This window comes from Medicago sativa, chromosome 5 (genome assembly GCF_051527215.1).
Source record: "Medicago sativa cultivar Bolivia chromosome 5, Bolivia_mono, whole genome shotgun sequence".
In the NCBI taxonomy this organism is placed as follows: Eukaryota; Viridiplantae; Streptophyta; class Magnoliopsida; order Fabales; family Fabaceae; genus Medicago; species Medicago sativa.
The window spans coordinates 55,903,648-55,921,232 of record NC_140753.1 but is presented as its reverse complement, the minus strand read 5'-3'; the positions used below and the strand labels follow the sequence as shown (position 1 = coordinate 55,921,232).

General features: G+C 33.9%; 1 protein-coding gene across 1 annotated transcript; it reads right to left on the bottom strand.

Annotated features, from left to right (window-relative positions):
- Positions 1-1,585: 1,585 nt before the first annotated feature.
- On the bottom strand, positions 1,586-16,516 carry LOC146923260 (6-phosphofructo-2-kinase/fructose-2,6-bisphosphatase-like). The gene is made up of 23 exons (XM_085715934.1): positions 16,271-16,516; positions 16,118-16,181; positions 14,763-15,058; positions 13,653-13,841; positions 11,341-11,550; positions 11,114-11,209; positions 10,790-10,888; positions 10,362-10,391; positions 9,017-9,070; positions 8,039-8,092; positions 7,879-7,956; positions 7,681-7,772; positions 7,545-7,602; positions 7,389-7,463; positions 5,278-5,325; positions 4,193-4,290; positions 3,323-3,398; positions 2,705-2,767; positions 2,527-2,618; positions 2,305-2,373; positions 2,155-2,218; positions 1,992-2,057; positions 1,586-1,816 (listed from the first exon to the last, which is right to left on the bottom strand). The coding sequence occupies exons 1-23, from the start codon at positions 16,454-16,456 to the stop codon at positions 1,739-1,741; spliced, it is 2,235 nt and encodes a 744-aa protein (XP_085572060.1). The 5' UTR covers positions 16,457-16,516; the 3' UTR covers positions 1,586-1,738.
- Between the last annotated feature and the right edge of the window lie 1,069 nt (positions 16,517-17,585).

The following is a 17,585-nucleotide window of genomic DNA, read 5'->3' as shown; positions in this document are numbered from 1 at the left end:
GAACACATTTATTTCTATTGGTTGATCAATAAGTTTAGGGGAATTAGTCACTTTAGTCCCTGAATGGGAGAGGATTCGTCACTTTACTCTCTGAATGAAGAGAAATTGCAAAACAGTCCCTGCATGGTCAATTTCAGGGACTAAAGTGACTAACGGAGTCTACATTCAGGGACTAAATTGACTAACGAAGTCTGCATTCAGGGACTAAATTGACTAACAAAGTCTCCATTCAGGGACTATTTTGCAATTTATCTGCATTCAGGGGCTAAAGTGACGAATCCCTTCCGATTCAGGGACTAAAGTGACTAATTCCCCATAAGTTTAACATTTAATCAATAATGGAACAACAAACAAACTTATGCATATAGCCATATACCAACAATATTTTAGGTCTGCACCAACAATAAGCCAGTTGTCAATGTTAGAGTGGCTGTTATATTTGTTTAGCTAGGTGAGGCAGAAAATGGGACCCTCCTAATTCATGTTTTGAAGAGATGGATGAATGTGAATTCAGGGGTCCCATGTGAATGGAAACCAATACTATATAAATAAAGGCATTTTTTCGTCTTTCCATTTATTTTATTTTTTTTGAAGAAAGTCTTTCCATTTATTTTGACCACCCTACTAATAGTACTATAGCCACCCTCAGTCCACTGCTGACTGCAGTAAGAGATCTTTGCATAGATTCCATGCCATATTTTCATGCATGTTTCCGGTGATGCATCTATCACTGCTTTTTGTTTCTTTCTTTCCTTTTTCTAGTTTTTACTTTTTATAGAGTAGGCATGCAGCATGCTGATGGCATCTACTTCTTCAAAGCTTCTTGGAAAACCTCTTTCAATAGAAAATTGGATTGCATGTTGGCAGTTTACCGTCGTCATGCAGCCACGATACGTGTGATCGTTAGATCGAGATCGTCAGTTTCAATCTAGTAGTCATGGATATCGTTACTACATGAATGCGGCAAAATGTTGAACATCTTGGTCCTTACAATACGTGCTTATCATAATTCATTAAGGTGATATTGGAGTTAGAAATCATAGCTAGTCTTGTATTTAATTTTAATGAATGTTTTTTTTATTTGATTATTCTACAATATATAAATTGATTAGACATTTTCATAAAATTTAATGACCACTACAATTAACACCATTTAAAAGTTTTCTATGAGAAATGTCAGTAATATAGACATAAAAAATTGGAAAATTATTTGTGGTGGTGTTTTATTGGTACTGAGTTGGCCTACAAATGCTGAGACCTGCAGCCTGCACTAGTAGTCTTTCAGCACAGGACCAAAAAATTTCATGTTGGTCCATGCCTACTTCTTTAAGTTGTTTTTAACTAATTCTATCAGCATTTAATGGATTTGCAAAAAAGGGAGTGAACTGAAAAGGATGGGAACTTTGAGTTTGCTGAGTAAAAAATTGTGCTACTTTTATTTTCAAATGTAAAATTCTTCAAATAAGGAACTAAGGTATTTTTTTTTTTTTTTTGTGATGGCTGGGGTTTGAACTCCGAACCTTGCATATATTTATGCATTGTCCTTTGCCAGCTGAGCTAAGCTCACGGGGTTTGAACTAAGGTATGCTCATCAATATGAATATATAACTTTTGAGAGGATCACAGTTTACATGATAATTCATCATTTTTTTCCTCATTTCAAAAAAAAAAAAAAAAAGATTACTTAATTTTATTTTTTTTGTTAAGATCCCTTTTCTTCTCTTCTTCTATACTTATATCAATCCATTAGTTTGTATCTTTTCTCTTGGACACCTGTAACTCCCAATTCTATCTCTATTATAGTATGAAGTGGCACCTGCAAATGAGCAAACCTCACATTAGATAAAATACGAATATAACAACCAATATACTAACATTTTCCTATCAAAGTTAAAATATTTGCCAAAAACACAATCAGGCTTTTACATCAACTTCATATATGATAGTAAGTAAGAACATCGCATTCAGATAAATATTAATTCATATATTACCTCCATATGTGGAATTTCTTTCAAAGGCCTGTCCGTAAAATAAGCATACAATGCCCTCAAAACTGCCTGCAATGAGAGAAGTATTGGCAAATAATGTCGAGAATTAAAACCAGTGAAAAATACATAAATGCAGGTTTACTTTTTAACATCATATATGCAATACCTGGTGAGATACCACAACAACAGGTGCTCGTTGCCGCTCAAGCTCAATAATTACAGGCTCTAACCTGAAATATCATTAAAATTTAAGTTATTTATGCCAAACAAGTAGTAGCTAGGATCTAAATAGTGTTAAAGATGCAAATGTATCAACCTTTGAATAACGTCCAAATAAGACTCCCCACGAGGATAACGATACCTAAGTTTGTCCTTTTTGCGGGATCTGCAATAGAAATAACCAAAATATAAATAAAATAACTAAAGGCACTTAAACATTTTAATTGGCATTGTGCTACTTTTAAACACTTAATTCTTTATTTAATAATACCAGTTCATTCAGCTTTCAAATAAGTGAGATTACAAGTTTGAGACATACTCATACTCCTCTGGCATGTTCTTCTTGATTTCTTGGTATGTCATTCCATCACACACCCCGGCATCTATCTCATCAAGTGCACGCCATTGTATCTAAAATGTATAGAAAGTAGGTGCAGGAACACAATTAACGTGCAATTATGTCAATCCATATTTTCTGACTTAAGGATGACACTAACCTTAGGAAATCCAACAATGGGGCCTGCTGTCAGAATTGTTCGCTGTAGTGTACTGGTCCATATCTAGACAGAGGTGGCAAATATCACAAACTACTCATCATTTTAGTACTTTCATACATGCGCTTAATTGACATGGAAATAACCCATTCATCATTGTATTATATAACTTCTACAAAATCCTATATGTGAAGAGAATGCTTTGTATTTGGTAGTGCCAGATGTGCAAAATGATGAAAAGGCAATATTAGAATGAAAATTTATAATTCTAGTTCATGTATCATTTCTTGTCCAAGGAATCTTTTCTAACTAGTGTTGTAGATCTTCAAAAGTCTGCGCCTCCTTTCCCTATACTTAGTCAGATTAAGGAATAAGTTACTGACAATGCATTGCCAATTGCTAAAACTAACAGTTTGCTGCATGATTAAGTGATAAATAATCTTCATCATTGTCATTGATACTAGAATACAACTAAAGATAGATGAAATATGTTGCTATAGCAAGCAAGGGAGTATTGCTAGAAGGCACATGGCATACTAGCATTAATTTCTTGTAATCGTATGATTTATTTGAAGAAAAAATGAATGCCAGAATTTAATCCATACTATTGGAAAAGCTTACAGAAGCAGCTCGTTCTGATTTGAGACGTTTTCCAACAAATTTGGCAAGCTTCTGTTTATAAAGTTCTCCAGCCTCACTGTTGAAACAATTTGGTTATGTTAGTCAGCTTAAAATTTACAGCAACTGTTAAAGAAATCAGGTCTCACATTAAAAAATTAAAAAATAAGTCAAAGATAGAGAAATCATAACTACTTTGCCACTTCACTTTACAAAACACATCCCTTTAAACCAATTAAGCCCTACAAAACATAGCCCTTTAAACCAATTAAGCCCTACTTCTACTTTGCCAATTCTCTTTACAAAACACGGCCCTTTAAACCAATAAGGCTACAACAATGAGCTGCTAGCCTTATTTTGCTTCTCAGCTACGAGGGTACACCCATGCAAAGTAGTAAAAAGAGAAATCACGAGCAAGGTGGAAGAAAAGAAAGTAATATCTAACAATAAGAGAAATACAATTCAGATTTTCCACATCATATAGTCACAGTGCCTTCACAGCACTTCTTTTTAATTATCTCATACGTGACTTATCACAACTACCTTTAGTATCTGTTATTGTTCCTTGTCGACCAGTGATACATAGCATCATTCAGTTTTTCATCACCATTAATATGCTTCAAATAATCAAATGTTGTAAAAAAAAGACCTAACACTCCTACTTAAACCATTATTCTAGGTCAAGTACAAATGAAGTACAACTAGTACAATCAGAAGCCAGTAACATATGAAGTCTTACGATACCCATACCACAATTTATTTTGATACCAGTTCTTTAAGGCAAAAAACAGGGATTTCATTTTCATTCATACAAGTACCTTTGTCGGCATGTGTCCTCGTCAATTATACACCAAAGAAAATATGAGAACATACCTTAATGCAGGATCTCCTCCAATTCTGCCTCTCACATTATCCTGACTTTCTCCATGCCGAGTGAGTAATATTGGGCGTGGTGTAAGATGCGTATTCATCTGCAAGACACGAAGAAAATAACCAGATACTCTTAAGAAACTTCAAACAACATGGAGTAGCATTTGGAGGGTGTGTATAAAGACTTTTAAAAAAACACTATCTTGGGAAGTTAGGCAAAAGAGGAATGCTATTTGTTACGAAAGAAACTACCCTCAACTTTTTATGAAGCTTTCCCATCTTGCTTGTCCATAAGCACTTATGAACTTATAAGGGCCTTTTAGTAAGTTAGGAGCTAGATATTCATCTTATTTGAGAAACTTCAATAAGCTAAAACCTATTCCAAATTACCGAATATCTCAATTTTAAAAGGTTATAGTGACAGAAAAGTTTCACTGATTTTCTAATTAGCGATATAAAACGATTCATGTGCCATTACCTAATAGTTTTAAATTTTTTGGGTAGTTGGTTTATGAAATGGTTTCAATGTCTCTAACACAAATGGTAAAGACTTTGATTCATGTACCATTACCTAATAGTTTGATTTTAGCACAAGGAAGATGAACCTATATACTGTCAACATTTTAAGCCCAAAGGACTCTTGATTGAGGAAGTATGTAACATATAAAAATAAAACCATCCGTGTGATTTTAATTAACAGGTTAAGGTTGGTTCATGAAATTTCTCAATAGTAGCCCACTATGTTGTTATATTGTAATTAACATTTGATTATGACTATAGTGTCGGTAGCAGGTGGCTTTGGTTAGTCATCTGACAGCTTCATTCATAGCTGTGGGTTGAATCAATCACAGTTTGGTTTTCATAGTTGTATCTGGGTCAGTAAGCCCACTCTAACCTCTATACATACCAGTGATGTATCTCAAAACAAAATCAGATGAATGAAATCATTTAGCTGAAAATAGAATCAGTGATTCTCTCTAATTTTCCCTTTCAGATCTTGAGTTTTAATAATGTTAAATCAATTGTTTTTCTTGCCTGAGAATGTAAGTCTTAAAATGTAATTAACTACAATCTTTGAAGAAGCTTACCAAGAAAAAGACAATTCTGCCCGGTAGGTAGCCACTGATATTGTTCACCTAAACCAAAATAGATAAATTGTGAATAATTACTAAATCAATGTCATACTATAGACCTTATTTCTTATGGCTAGAGAAAACTCACGGAGACACAAACGTTTCAGAATATTTGTACATGTTTCATCATAAATTTTGCGTGTGCAGAACAAAATTATAAAACATGCTTTCAATTCTATGCTTCCAGTGAACCATGAAATAATTATTAAGGTAGGCACAAAGCAAACTCAAAGTTATGCTGTCATAAGTTATTTAAAATTAGAGGAGCAAGTGAAACTATGCCATTTAAATTTCCACCTAAACGGCTAAACCAGGGTTTTACATATAAACTAACTATTAGAATAATTATAAACAGGGCTATTTTAGGATAAAATAAATAATAATTTCCTTTGATTCTTTTTTTTTTTTTTGACACATCCTTTGATTCTTCTATACATACATCACTATAATGTTCTTTAATTATTAAGATATATTTTCCGGCTATCATTAGGAATCATGTTCAATAGTATATATATTAGAGCATGTCATTTGTAATTTATTAATCAATAATATTCAGATTATTAAGAGACCCTTTCAAGTTGATATCAACACTCTCAATTTGGGAGACTTTACTTCTACATGTGCTGCCTACCTTGCAACTGCCAACACCTACACTGCATATTTTTTAGCGCTGCCACTTAGAATCACCTATAGCGACTGCTATTGCCAGTTTTCCGTCGTCAGCTGTCACCTATTTTTAACCGATGACCATTCCCAGATGTTCACCACCCTAATACTTGGCCTCTATCATCTCCCTAACCACTCCTGAATATGCACCACCAAAGATTACCCTCATCTAGTACATGCTCAACTAGGTCATCCAAGTCTTGAAATGTTACAAAAATATGGTGTCAAGTCTCTCCAAGTTGATATGAAGAATGTATTCCTCCATGGTGATCTCAATGAATTTTTTTATATGGAGTTACATCTTGGATCTGTTGCTCAAGCGAGTCATCAGGGCTAGTTTATTGCATCCACATATCTTTAAATGGCCTCAAAGTCTCCTAGAGTTTGGTTTAGTAAATTCAGAAACATCGTTCAACAATTTGATATGACTTGAAGTGGATCACTTAGCCTTCTATCGCCATTTAGGTGCATGATGTGTTTACTCGGTTGTGTATGTTGACGACATTGTCATTATAGGTAGTGATCATCAGAAGATAAAGCATCGTCTTTGTCACTATTTTCAAACAAAAAATTATGGCAGGCTCCAAAACTTTTTGGTGATAGAGTTGGCACAATCCAGTATGACATTGTAATTTCAAACAGTAGCATATCATAGATATTTTTGGGGAAACAGGTTTAATGAATCATAAACCAGTTGGCACTTCTATGAATCCTAATGCCAAGATTCTACCAAATCATGGGGAGCCACTATAAAACCCAAAGAGATACACCAAGCAAAATTATCCCAATTTACTCTTCCAAATATCTCCTTTGTTGATATGGAAAGTCGATTTCTCAACTCATCTTGTAAAGGACATTGGGATGCCATAATTCACATCTCGGCGTAACTCACATCTTGAAGTGTATTAAAAAAGCCCGATGAAAAGGTCTGATCTATGAAAACAAGGGCCCAACTTAAGTTGTATGATATTCAAATGCAGATGAGGCAGGCTCTCCTATTGATAGAAGATCCGCTTTTGGTCATTGTATAATTTTTGGAGGCAACCTTTTGTGTTGTACAGATCACCATAATGTCCATAACAATGTATAATTATCAAGATAAACTTTATTTCCTTTTTCTTGGTTATCATTTATTAAGACTCGTGTTTAATTGTCTATATAATATTATTAGAGCCTGTAATTTGAAACTTACCAATCAATCAATAATATTCATATTAATCAAACTTTCAAGTGTATCTATCTACAAAAATAAAACTTTTACTAATCTAAAAAACAACTAGAGTATGGTCAACAGACATGCATATATAACTTGTGATATTGTTACTGGCTAACAAAACAATGAGCCAAGTAGACAGCAATTTTCAACACACACAAATCACATAATTGAAGGTAAAACTTACTTGTATTTGCCCACCACGTCCACTGGCCATGTCAATCATTTTTATGTAAGATCCCTCTTCTACCGTCTCATAAACCTAGTAATATGATGAAACCAACATTATTTAAAGCAAAAGCTCGCCCAGAAAAGTTATTAAAAGTATATATGAAAGAATTGCCTTCTCATAATTGGCTACACGAGTTTTGAAGTCTCGTAGCCCAGCCTCAAAATCTGGCCTGCAAAAGAAAAGCTAATTGTGCACGTTTCTACAAAGTGATTGAGATAAGATGTCACAGGTTTTAAAGCAAACATACACTTCTGCATAGTCAGGACTTTGCTGAATTTTAAAACGAATATTCCTTTCAATCATGTCTACATCATTGCATATCGTCTCCAGAAAGATAATCTGCAATAAAAATGCAAAGGTGCATCAGAAGAGTGTAAAAATACCTTAAAACTACATACACCATTTTTATATTACCTAACTAAGTAGCTATCTGTGATTAAAATACCTTGCATCTTCCTTCAGCCAATTTCATCAGCATGTTTCTTCGCTGCTTGCTACTGTTTGTGGCATCAAATATCCCAACCTAAATTGAACTTAAAAATTTATGCGGAGAACTTAAAGGAAAGCAAAAAAGAAAAAAAGTTTCCCAGCAAGAATGAATTTACCTGACCACCTTCTTGCATCCAAGTTATCATATCTTCAAATGCCAGTTTTGCTACCTAGATATACAGAATTTGGATATATTAATATCATGTACACAGAAAGGTCAACATGGTGTTAACATTATCAGAGTCATTCATAACAAACCGAATACGAAAAATTATAAGTAACGTTATATCAGTCTTAAAAAGGTAAACAATATGAATATTTTGGTTGGGTCTTCTACAATTGCTGGATGTTAACATCAACAAGATCATTCAAGATAAACCAATGTTAGAAATAGAGCATTTGAATAAGAGTAAGTAGTCGTAAATTCTAGTATTTGTCAATATGCGCTTATTTTCTGATTTTTATTCTACAAAAATGGGTCATAAATGGTGTTGCCATTCAATAAATGATATCAGTACACTCATTTTGTATTATAACATCAATTGGTGTTGATTTTGTTTAATGCAACACTTTAGAATCAGCTCCCGAAATGATTTGTTCTCAATATATTCAGATCGTTGGTCATTAATTGATTTTAACAAGTGAACTATAGACAACTAAAGCAAACCAAAAACAACGAATTTTGTTAAAGGCCTTAAAAGATACTCCCTCCGTTTCAAAGTACATGTCGCATTTTTACAATGTTCCCTATTCACATAACTTACTTTGACCCTATTTTTCACTTATATATAAAGACAAATGTTAGCATGTAAGATGTTCTTCAATTTGTCTCGATAAATATTTTCAAAATATTAAATTTTTATAATTTTTTACATATCAATAGTCAAAGTTGTGTCTTGACATGTGTGAAGTGGTTGATTGCGACATGTATTTTGAAACAGAGGGAGTAAACTAGTTTATTTATTTCAATAAAATTGTAAAAAATTTAGAAGCAACATCTTGATAATTTTAGTTATGACCAAGTTATGTCAGAAATCAATAAACTTTACTCTCATATAATACTTGTTTGAGTTAATTTACTGGCCTGAAGTTACCTCATTACGTGCCTCTATGCCTTCAGGATTGTCAGCTCGAAAGAAATCAGCAGACTACAGAAAAGAATGACATAAATTAAAAACTTTCCAACAAAGCACGACAGCCAACTTTAATATCATGATTCCAAGAATAAAACTAATATTTGATACAGTGAGCATAGTAGTCAATAGCAGCCAATAGCACCCTATAGCGGCCGCGCGGTGCGGTGCGGTGCCGGAGCGCTACGCAACAAGCCATAGCGTTGCGGTGTGAGATAGCGGCGCAACGCTTCTTAGCGGTTTTGCAGTTTAGAACCGGTTTTGCAGGTTAGAACCGCTATTTCATTCCAAGAGAAAATACAAAATTGTCCTTGGTTTAAAAAAAACAAGGGTATTTCTGTAAATATTCCTCTGCTTTTCTGCTGTTCTGTGAAACTTCTTCACCTCTGCTGTAAATCTTCCTCTACTTTGCCGTGTTTGCTCTGTTATCTTGTTATTTTTTTGTTTAACAATCTCAAAACTCTGTTGTCCTGTTACTTTTTTGTTCTAGTTTTCTTTGTTATTATTGATTCCAAACTCCATTCTGCTCTCTCCGTTTCTGTTTGTAGTTTGTACAAACAATCCTCTGTTTTGTTCATATAAAACTCTATTATGCTCTCTCTGTTTCCTTATTTTTGTTGTTTTTGTTTTTATGAAATAGCGGTCATAGCGCTATGCGCTATCCCGCTATAGCATTTTTGGGGTCGGCCGCTACGCGCCGCTATCCGCTATTAACTACTATGACAGTGAGTCCCCATAGTGATCAGTTGATGTAGTGTGATGCTCTCTTGAGTGGTAATCCTATATTTACTACTTTTCCTTATTTAAAGTGATACTCTCTAGTATATATATTTTGTTCTGCACCATTGTGTAATGCAAATCATTCAATCTAAATTTTCAGGTTAAAACTTTTGATCGCAAAACTTGATTGCTTAAATTTTTAGGCCAAGCGGCTCATCCGTGATTCTATGAATCGTGATTGTTAAAAAAACTCATTGTATAATAGATTATTAAAACATACATGAAACATCTCATAATGTTTTTGATATTATATTTATCTTCTTGGATCCATTTATAATCTTAAGAGTGTCTTAAATTATCTCCTAGGATTAGATTCCATATTATAGCATTATTACCATGATTGTTTCCTGAGTTTCCTATTTGTTTAGGATTAGGAGTCTCGTATACTATAAATAGGTATTAGTTTTAAGTCTCATATTTATAAATGGTGCAAATCTGACGGATAGGAATGGAATCTGTATATGGAAGCAGATAATAAATAAATAAGAAATAAACTATCCTATTGATTCATTTCCATTAAGTTTACCTGACTAGCTCCGTGCTTGAGGCGACGATACTGTGACATCAAAATGTGAGAATGTTAACTTCATACTTGATATATTTCCAATTTTCCACTAGGTGCAAGACTATTGGACTACATTCGGATTAATGGAAGTAAATGGAATGAAATCATTGAAGGTTCCGTTGTTTGGAATTATTTGAAATAAGATGGAATGAAATGGGTTCCATTCCATCCAATATCCCACTTTTCCCCTCCATTTTAGGTGGAATAGAATGAAACAAAAGCTTTTTCTCCATTGCATCATTAAAATATGCAAAGAAAGGAATGATAAGTTTATTCCATTATGTTCTATTCCACTCTTCATTCTATCTCATTTCATTCCACTCCGCTCCATTAGATATCCAGACATAACCTTCATTACAAAGAAGAATCAAGTCAAGAATGTGAACAACCTTACCAACGTTGAAGTGTTTTGTATTATGACCCAACCAGCGAAGATATCTTGTAAGTTTAGCTGCAGTGAAAGTTTTACCTCGAGCTGGCAGACTCACCTAAGTAAAAGTAGTTTGAATTATTCAATTCCTAATATTTTAATTCACTAAATTAGATTAAATACAAATGGGAATGTGACATTTTCACCAGGTACTTCCAAATCAAACATTTTATGGTATGTTCCTTTATTTTTGAAACTCAATTTACAGCCAAAAATAAATATTTTATCAGAAAAGTTGCTAAGACAACTTCATAACTAGTTATTTCACAAGGAAGAATAGTACCATGACAATCGCCAAATGTTTATCCTCCTTGGGACCCAGCATCTGATCAGCAACGGCACCAGCTGCAACAGCTCCAGCTGCTGCTGGAAATGAATTCTATCCGGAAAAAGGAGGGGCAGAAGCAAATGTTGTAAACAACCACAATTAACGGTTAGAAGCAATATAAATTAGTCCACCAAAAATTAAAGTTGAATAATAAAACAAAAGTGGAAATCAATTATACAAACCTCGGTATCAGTGTCTAAACTAAGATCAACAGTAAATGACCTTAAACTAGAAGATTTTGTAATTCTTGGAAATCCAACACCCCTATCAACAAAAGGTCCCCTCTGACCATCTTCCTTTCGCAGTGCTGACATTGTTCCCACTGACAGAGATTTAACAAGTTTGCGACATTCAGACACCCTAGATGGCTCCAGGATATTGACCTCCATCTCCTAATTGGAACATCAACATAGCGAATTAGATATGGTACATTGCACAATCAATAATTAATATAACCTACTAGCTTACTTTCTTTTTTCCTCTTAACCTCAAGTAGTGGTATTTTGCATTTTAAAAACATCAAATACACAACTATTTGCTACACATACTTGTAAAGTTGTAACTAACTTAAATCTTAGTAAGTTTTAGCTTGAATGTGAGTGTTACAAAATCTAAAAAAAAGATTTCACTATATCATTATTCCACTTTAGAGTATTTAAGATTGTTGATTATTCTCTATTTATTATGATTGATTTAGTTTCCTTGTTTTCCTTTTCCTGATAGATTTTTTCTCGTATATAAGTTTGAATTTGAATATCTCATTGTAAGATAAGTACAAGCCATTCATTTTACAACATTTAAGTTGGTATCATAGCATATCCAAGATCCGTTAGGCCACCTGCTATCAGGTTTCCGCTCATGGGCGGATCTAGACATTTGATACATGTGGGGCTAAAATAGTTCCTCAATGTATCAAAATTTTAAATTATCTCTTATTGTACACTTCGTTAGTTAAAATAGTCCTTAACATTAAAATACTTCGTTAATATTGTCATATTAGTCATTCAATATACTTACTAATTATTATTTCATGGACTATTTTGACTAACAAAGTATAAAATCATGGATTATTGTAGAATTTTAATACATTAAGAGACTATTGTAACTACTTTTTACACATTCAGGAACCAAAATGACTATTACCGCTATTTATAATATATAAAAAAATAATAAGGAAGTTGGATGTGGGGCTTTAGCCCCACATGGACCTTGAATAGATCCGTCCCTGTTTGCGCTATCAGACAACTCGGGTCACGCTCCAGATGTCTAGTTCTAGGCGTGAGGGGTGTGTGTTAAGAGTCCCACATTGGAAGCGATATTGCCTGAACAAGTGTTTATAAGTGGGGGCACTCCTCACCTCACAAGCAGGTTTTGTTGGGTTGTGTTAGGCCCAACCACAAATTCTAAGATAGATATTCATCATTTAAGTTCCTTTTTAATTAGAATTCGGAGATTAGTTTTAATATTAAAATTAGGGTCAGTACTTTATGGTTTGCATCACTGTGCACGAGTATTTATTAAAAATCTCTGAGAAAGTTAAACAACCAAGTGTTGTCTCCCACTAAGTGGAGTCGGCTGCATGGATCAAATAACGTCATAATGTTCTATCATAAACCATATTTCGATCCAACTCATTCATCTCTAGATCTTTCTTAATAATTTCTCAATAATTTCTCTTATAGTTTTTCTAGGTCTTCCTATGTCTCTCGTGACCTAACTATCCTCCATTATCTACTCTCCGTACTACATAATCTACAAGTCTTCTCCCTATATGCCCAAACCACCTAAACCTATTTTCCACCATCTTTTCTATTATAGATGTTACCCTAACTCTCTAATATTGTCATTTCTAATCATATCTCATTTAGTCTTACCACACATCCCACGCAACATCCTCATTTCCACTATGCTTATTTTATTCTTGTGTTGGTGTTTTACCGCCCAACACCCTGTTCCGTACAACATCATCGGTCTTACAATTGTCTGATAAAATTCTGCCTTAACTGTCTGATGAAATTACTCATCCTTACAAATACCATGTTGAAATTTGGGGCCTAACTCATCCTTATAAAACCGGCTTGTAAGGTGAGGAGTGCCTCCTCTTTATAAATTCTTATCAAGAGTCCTCTCTAACCGATGTGGGACTAAATCCACCCCCTCAAAGCCAACACAAGGCAAGCCAACATGAGGCAACCCAAATGTCACAATTGGGCAACTAGGGGTGGATCGCAATAAAGGCGGAATTTCCAACATGCGGCATTTGAGTTGCCTTCGTTGCAATTGCAACCTTCAACACCTTCAATGTGTTGGGTTTAAAAGGGTGGATTTAGTCCCACATTGCTCAGAGATATGGCCTGTGTAGCGTGTATAAAGGTTGGGCAACCCACACTATACAAGCCGGTCCGGTCTTGTAAGGATGAGTCTGTTAGGCCCAATATAAAATCTAAAAGTCAATCATAAATTTTAAATATGAATGTGAAAGTTAAATATTTACAGTTTCAGGTTGATCAACATAACCACTGTCATCTCCGGCTGAATATGAATTGCTGCCATACCCACTATTCCGTGATCTGGGATTCTCTGTCATGTCAGCTGCATATACAGCAGATGAATTTGGAGAACTTGAGGGAGCTGGGACAACATAATGCTCAAGATCAAGTTCCAAACTCGCAGAAGAGACATTCTAAAAAAGAATAAAAAAATAAAGTGTGAGCCATGAGGTCCATAGTAATGGTTCACAAAAAAACCGTTTTAAAGACATATTTATCATAACTTCATAAGTTGGAATTAGAAAGAAAAAGAAAAGTAGAACATATCAAGGCTACCAGTTAAGATGCATGATTGGACTACAAGTTGTTGTGGATGACATGGCAATGTAAGAGAAAGACATGTAATTCAACTATAAACTTTTTATTTGCTAGATTAATCACTTGAACCTTGATAATAACCATTTTGCACTATCAGATTAGAAAAACATTTAATGACAAACTACAGATCCACGAAGAGATTAAAATTAAAATTGGCTGTTAATAAAGAAGAGTCCTGACTCCTGAGGCATGACAAGTGCGCCGATACAACTTCATGGGAAAATAATTAGTTGCACAGCAACAAAAAGTAATTGGACTATCACAGTGATGACTGCACTAATATAAGAATATTGATTACAACACATAATTAAAACTGTAAAAAACATGAAAAGGTAAAGGAAAAAAAACAGTATATGAAATGCAAGTCACCTGTTAGGATGATTCATGTTATTTTATTTTAAAGAATGAAAATGAAACATCTTTCAATTCGATGCAGCTGTCTACTAACTATATAATGCAACTATTTACCATTATAACCACAAAATAACATAGTATGAGACAAATTAGCATATCTAATACTTAACTAAAACATGTTTAACAGTACACTTTTTTTACAACAAAAACAAAGTATAAGACAGCCTGCACATTCACATGAGGCTTTTTAGCACAATCATCTAAAGACTTGCAGCCAGAGTAAGTCTTTTTTCTACAGCTACCAGAAGGAAAACAATGTGGTAAACCTTGAACTACAGGGAAAAAGTAAACAAGATGAAGCAAACTGGCAGTTGGAGTCTTACCTCGCTTTCTGTCTGAACTTCTGAATTTATGCTGACGTCGGGTACCCCGCGTACAGCCGAAGGATGAAAGTTCTCCTTATAAGCCCTCCAACTAGCTGCCAGATCAAAGGAAGAAACTTTGCTTGCTTGAACAAATACTTTATACTCAACAGCCTGATCATTATCAAGCTTAAACGAAGCAAGCCTAGCACCATCTTGCAATGCTCCTGCAACAAGTACGCGACTTGGACCCTCCTCAACAAAACAAGGTGAATTCTCATCTTTTGGCTTTAGGAGGAATTTGAAATCCAAAGCTTCTGAAATTCTCAAACAAAATCAACACATCAGGTTACAAAATGAAGTCCTGGCATTAAAGCTTCTTCTTATGATGATGCCAATACAGTTATTATTGGTCAATGCTCAAAGTAATTACATTTAGAAAAATTAACTATTTTCTGTTTATGCACCGGCGAAATAATGCTTGGAAGAGCTTATTTGAACTTATTTTACAAACATACGAAAAGGTTGAAAGAGTACAAAAATAATATGTCAGCTTATCTTCACACGCTCGCAAGGATAGACACAATCGCTACAGTTTTTGAATATATCAATAATAAAAAACATCCATAAATGTACATGTTGTTTGTCATTTGGTGCTCAACGTGTCTTTCGTTAGTCAGTTTCGTCAATGAAACCACTAACAGGAGACACATTCGGAGATATTTTTGTAATTTCCACACATTCAGAGACTATATGGATACTAGTGACATCACCTTACACATTTAAAACCAAAATGACTGCTTAGTGCTTACTTAAAGAATTTATGAGAAAAGTTTCTCTCGTTTCATAGGGTCTGATTGGATTTGGTTATTTTTGTTTATCTACTAACATAAGCACTTGTCAGACTCTTTGGGAGAGTTTGTGGAAACCGGGTAAGACATGTCCGTGAAAACTCTTCAACTTACCTCCACAAGTTCTCTAGAATACCTTATATGAAAACAGATTGATTTTTATTTTATATTTTGTTATCGTAATAACTTATAAATAAAATTCTTGTTCGGATAAACAGCTTAATTTGCAGCTTATAGTATAAGCACTTATCATCATGTGTAAACTATTTTTATCAGTTATAACAAAAGATAAAATAAAGTTAAATTATATTAGTATAATCTACAAAAACATTTCATAAGCTATCTTGGAGAGCTTATAAAAATAAGCAGAAAACAGCTTATCAACATGTCATAAGCTATTTTCGTAAGTTCTCCCAAACAGTCTCGCAAATGCAAACTGGCTTTGATACTCATATAATAACAACTTATGCTATAAGCAATTAATTAAGCTGTTTATCCAAATATTAACTTAAAAGACATTATTACCATGATTTTGTGGAACAACAAAGCTCAACTCCCACATTGACGCAGATTCACGTTCCATCAAAATCTAAACCAAAAACAACAACAATAAGAAAAAAACATAATCACCCATTAAACTACAAATAAACCAGTAAAAAGGGTACGAATCAAAATTACAGCTTTCGAAGAATCCAAACAATCCCCAAGCAATGCAGAAGAACAAAAAACGTGAGGAAAAAGATTTCCAGCGATAGCGCGGATTGGATTCTCCATCTTCACAGAAACATAGAGCAATTCAGGGATTCGTAACGGCGTTTGATGAATGCCGTTTCCGTCGTGTTCTTCGTCGCTAATTGTTGCCATTTGTTTTTAGCCACGGTTTGTTACCGTCGCTAGAAGCAATGTGAAGAAAATAAGAAGTGTGAGAAAGAGTGTTGATTAACGACTAATGTGTCATTGTATGAGATTTTCACTTTTTTGTTTGTTTGTTAAGATATGTATGTGTGTGATGGGGAGAAAGATAAACAAAAGGATAGACAATTTTTTTTTGATTAATCTTACACATTTTTTAATATAATATAATCTACTTTAATTTAAAAAAGAAATAATTATACCCAAAAAAAAAGATATTGTTGGATAAGATTTGACCTAAAATACCTACTACTCAATTTGATTTTTAATATAAAAATCTATTAAAACAAAAATCAATAACATGCACGAGCAGGGGCGGATCCAGACATTAGGTACATGTGGAGCTTAAATTTCAAATAAATAATAATACAAACATTTTTTTTAATCGACAAATATTATTACCTCATTGTTTGATACAATCAATATACCCAATATTGAGTAAAATTTTGGAGAACTGTTCACACATTTTGGCAAAGATTCTCAGGAACTTACATTTAATTGGACGTGATCTTTTCTACACCCATTTACTGTTCATCCAACTCAATGGAATGTTTTTTGTCCTTTAGCAATTAAAGAATTAATTTTATCAAGGATAAGGACAAGGAAATAACAGGAAAATCTAATAGATACAGGCAAATAACAGGAAAACCGTCATTGATATTCTCAAAATCTAGCTGAATATAAATTGTTTCATTTCATTAGGGAGGCTGTAACTGAATCCAATTAGAAATTAAGATAAGCACAGCTATAATATCAATAACTCACAATCAAGCACCGACTAAAGGCACACAGGAGCCACCGAAATGCAAAGAAAAGCAAAGTGACATTTATATATTAATTTGTTGTGTTTTAATGGTTGTTAGGATTTGGAATTGAAAACAATAACCGTCGTTTAATTGCGCAAATAAACTACAGTAAAAAATCTGAGAATTAAACGTGGTTAATTGAATTTGTGGCCAAACTACTCAAGTAAATAAATAAATTAGATAGAAGTGGTTGAAAAACTCAATATTTGTTTGGAGCAAGGAATGAATAACTTAGTTTTAGGTAGCACGTAAAGAAGAAATTATGGACGGAAGTG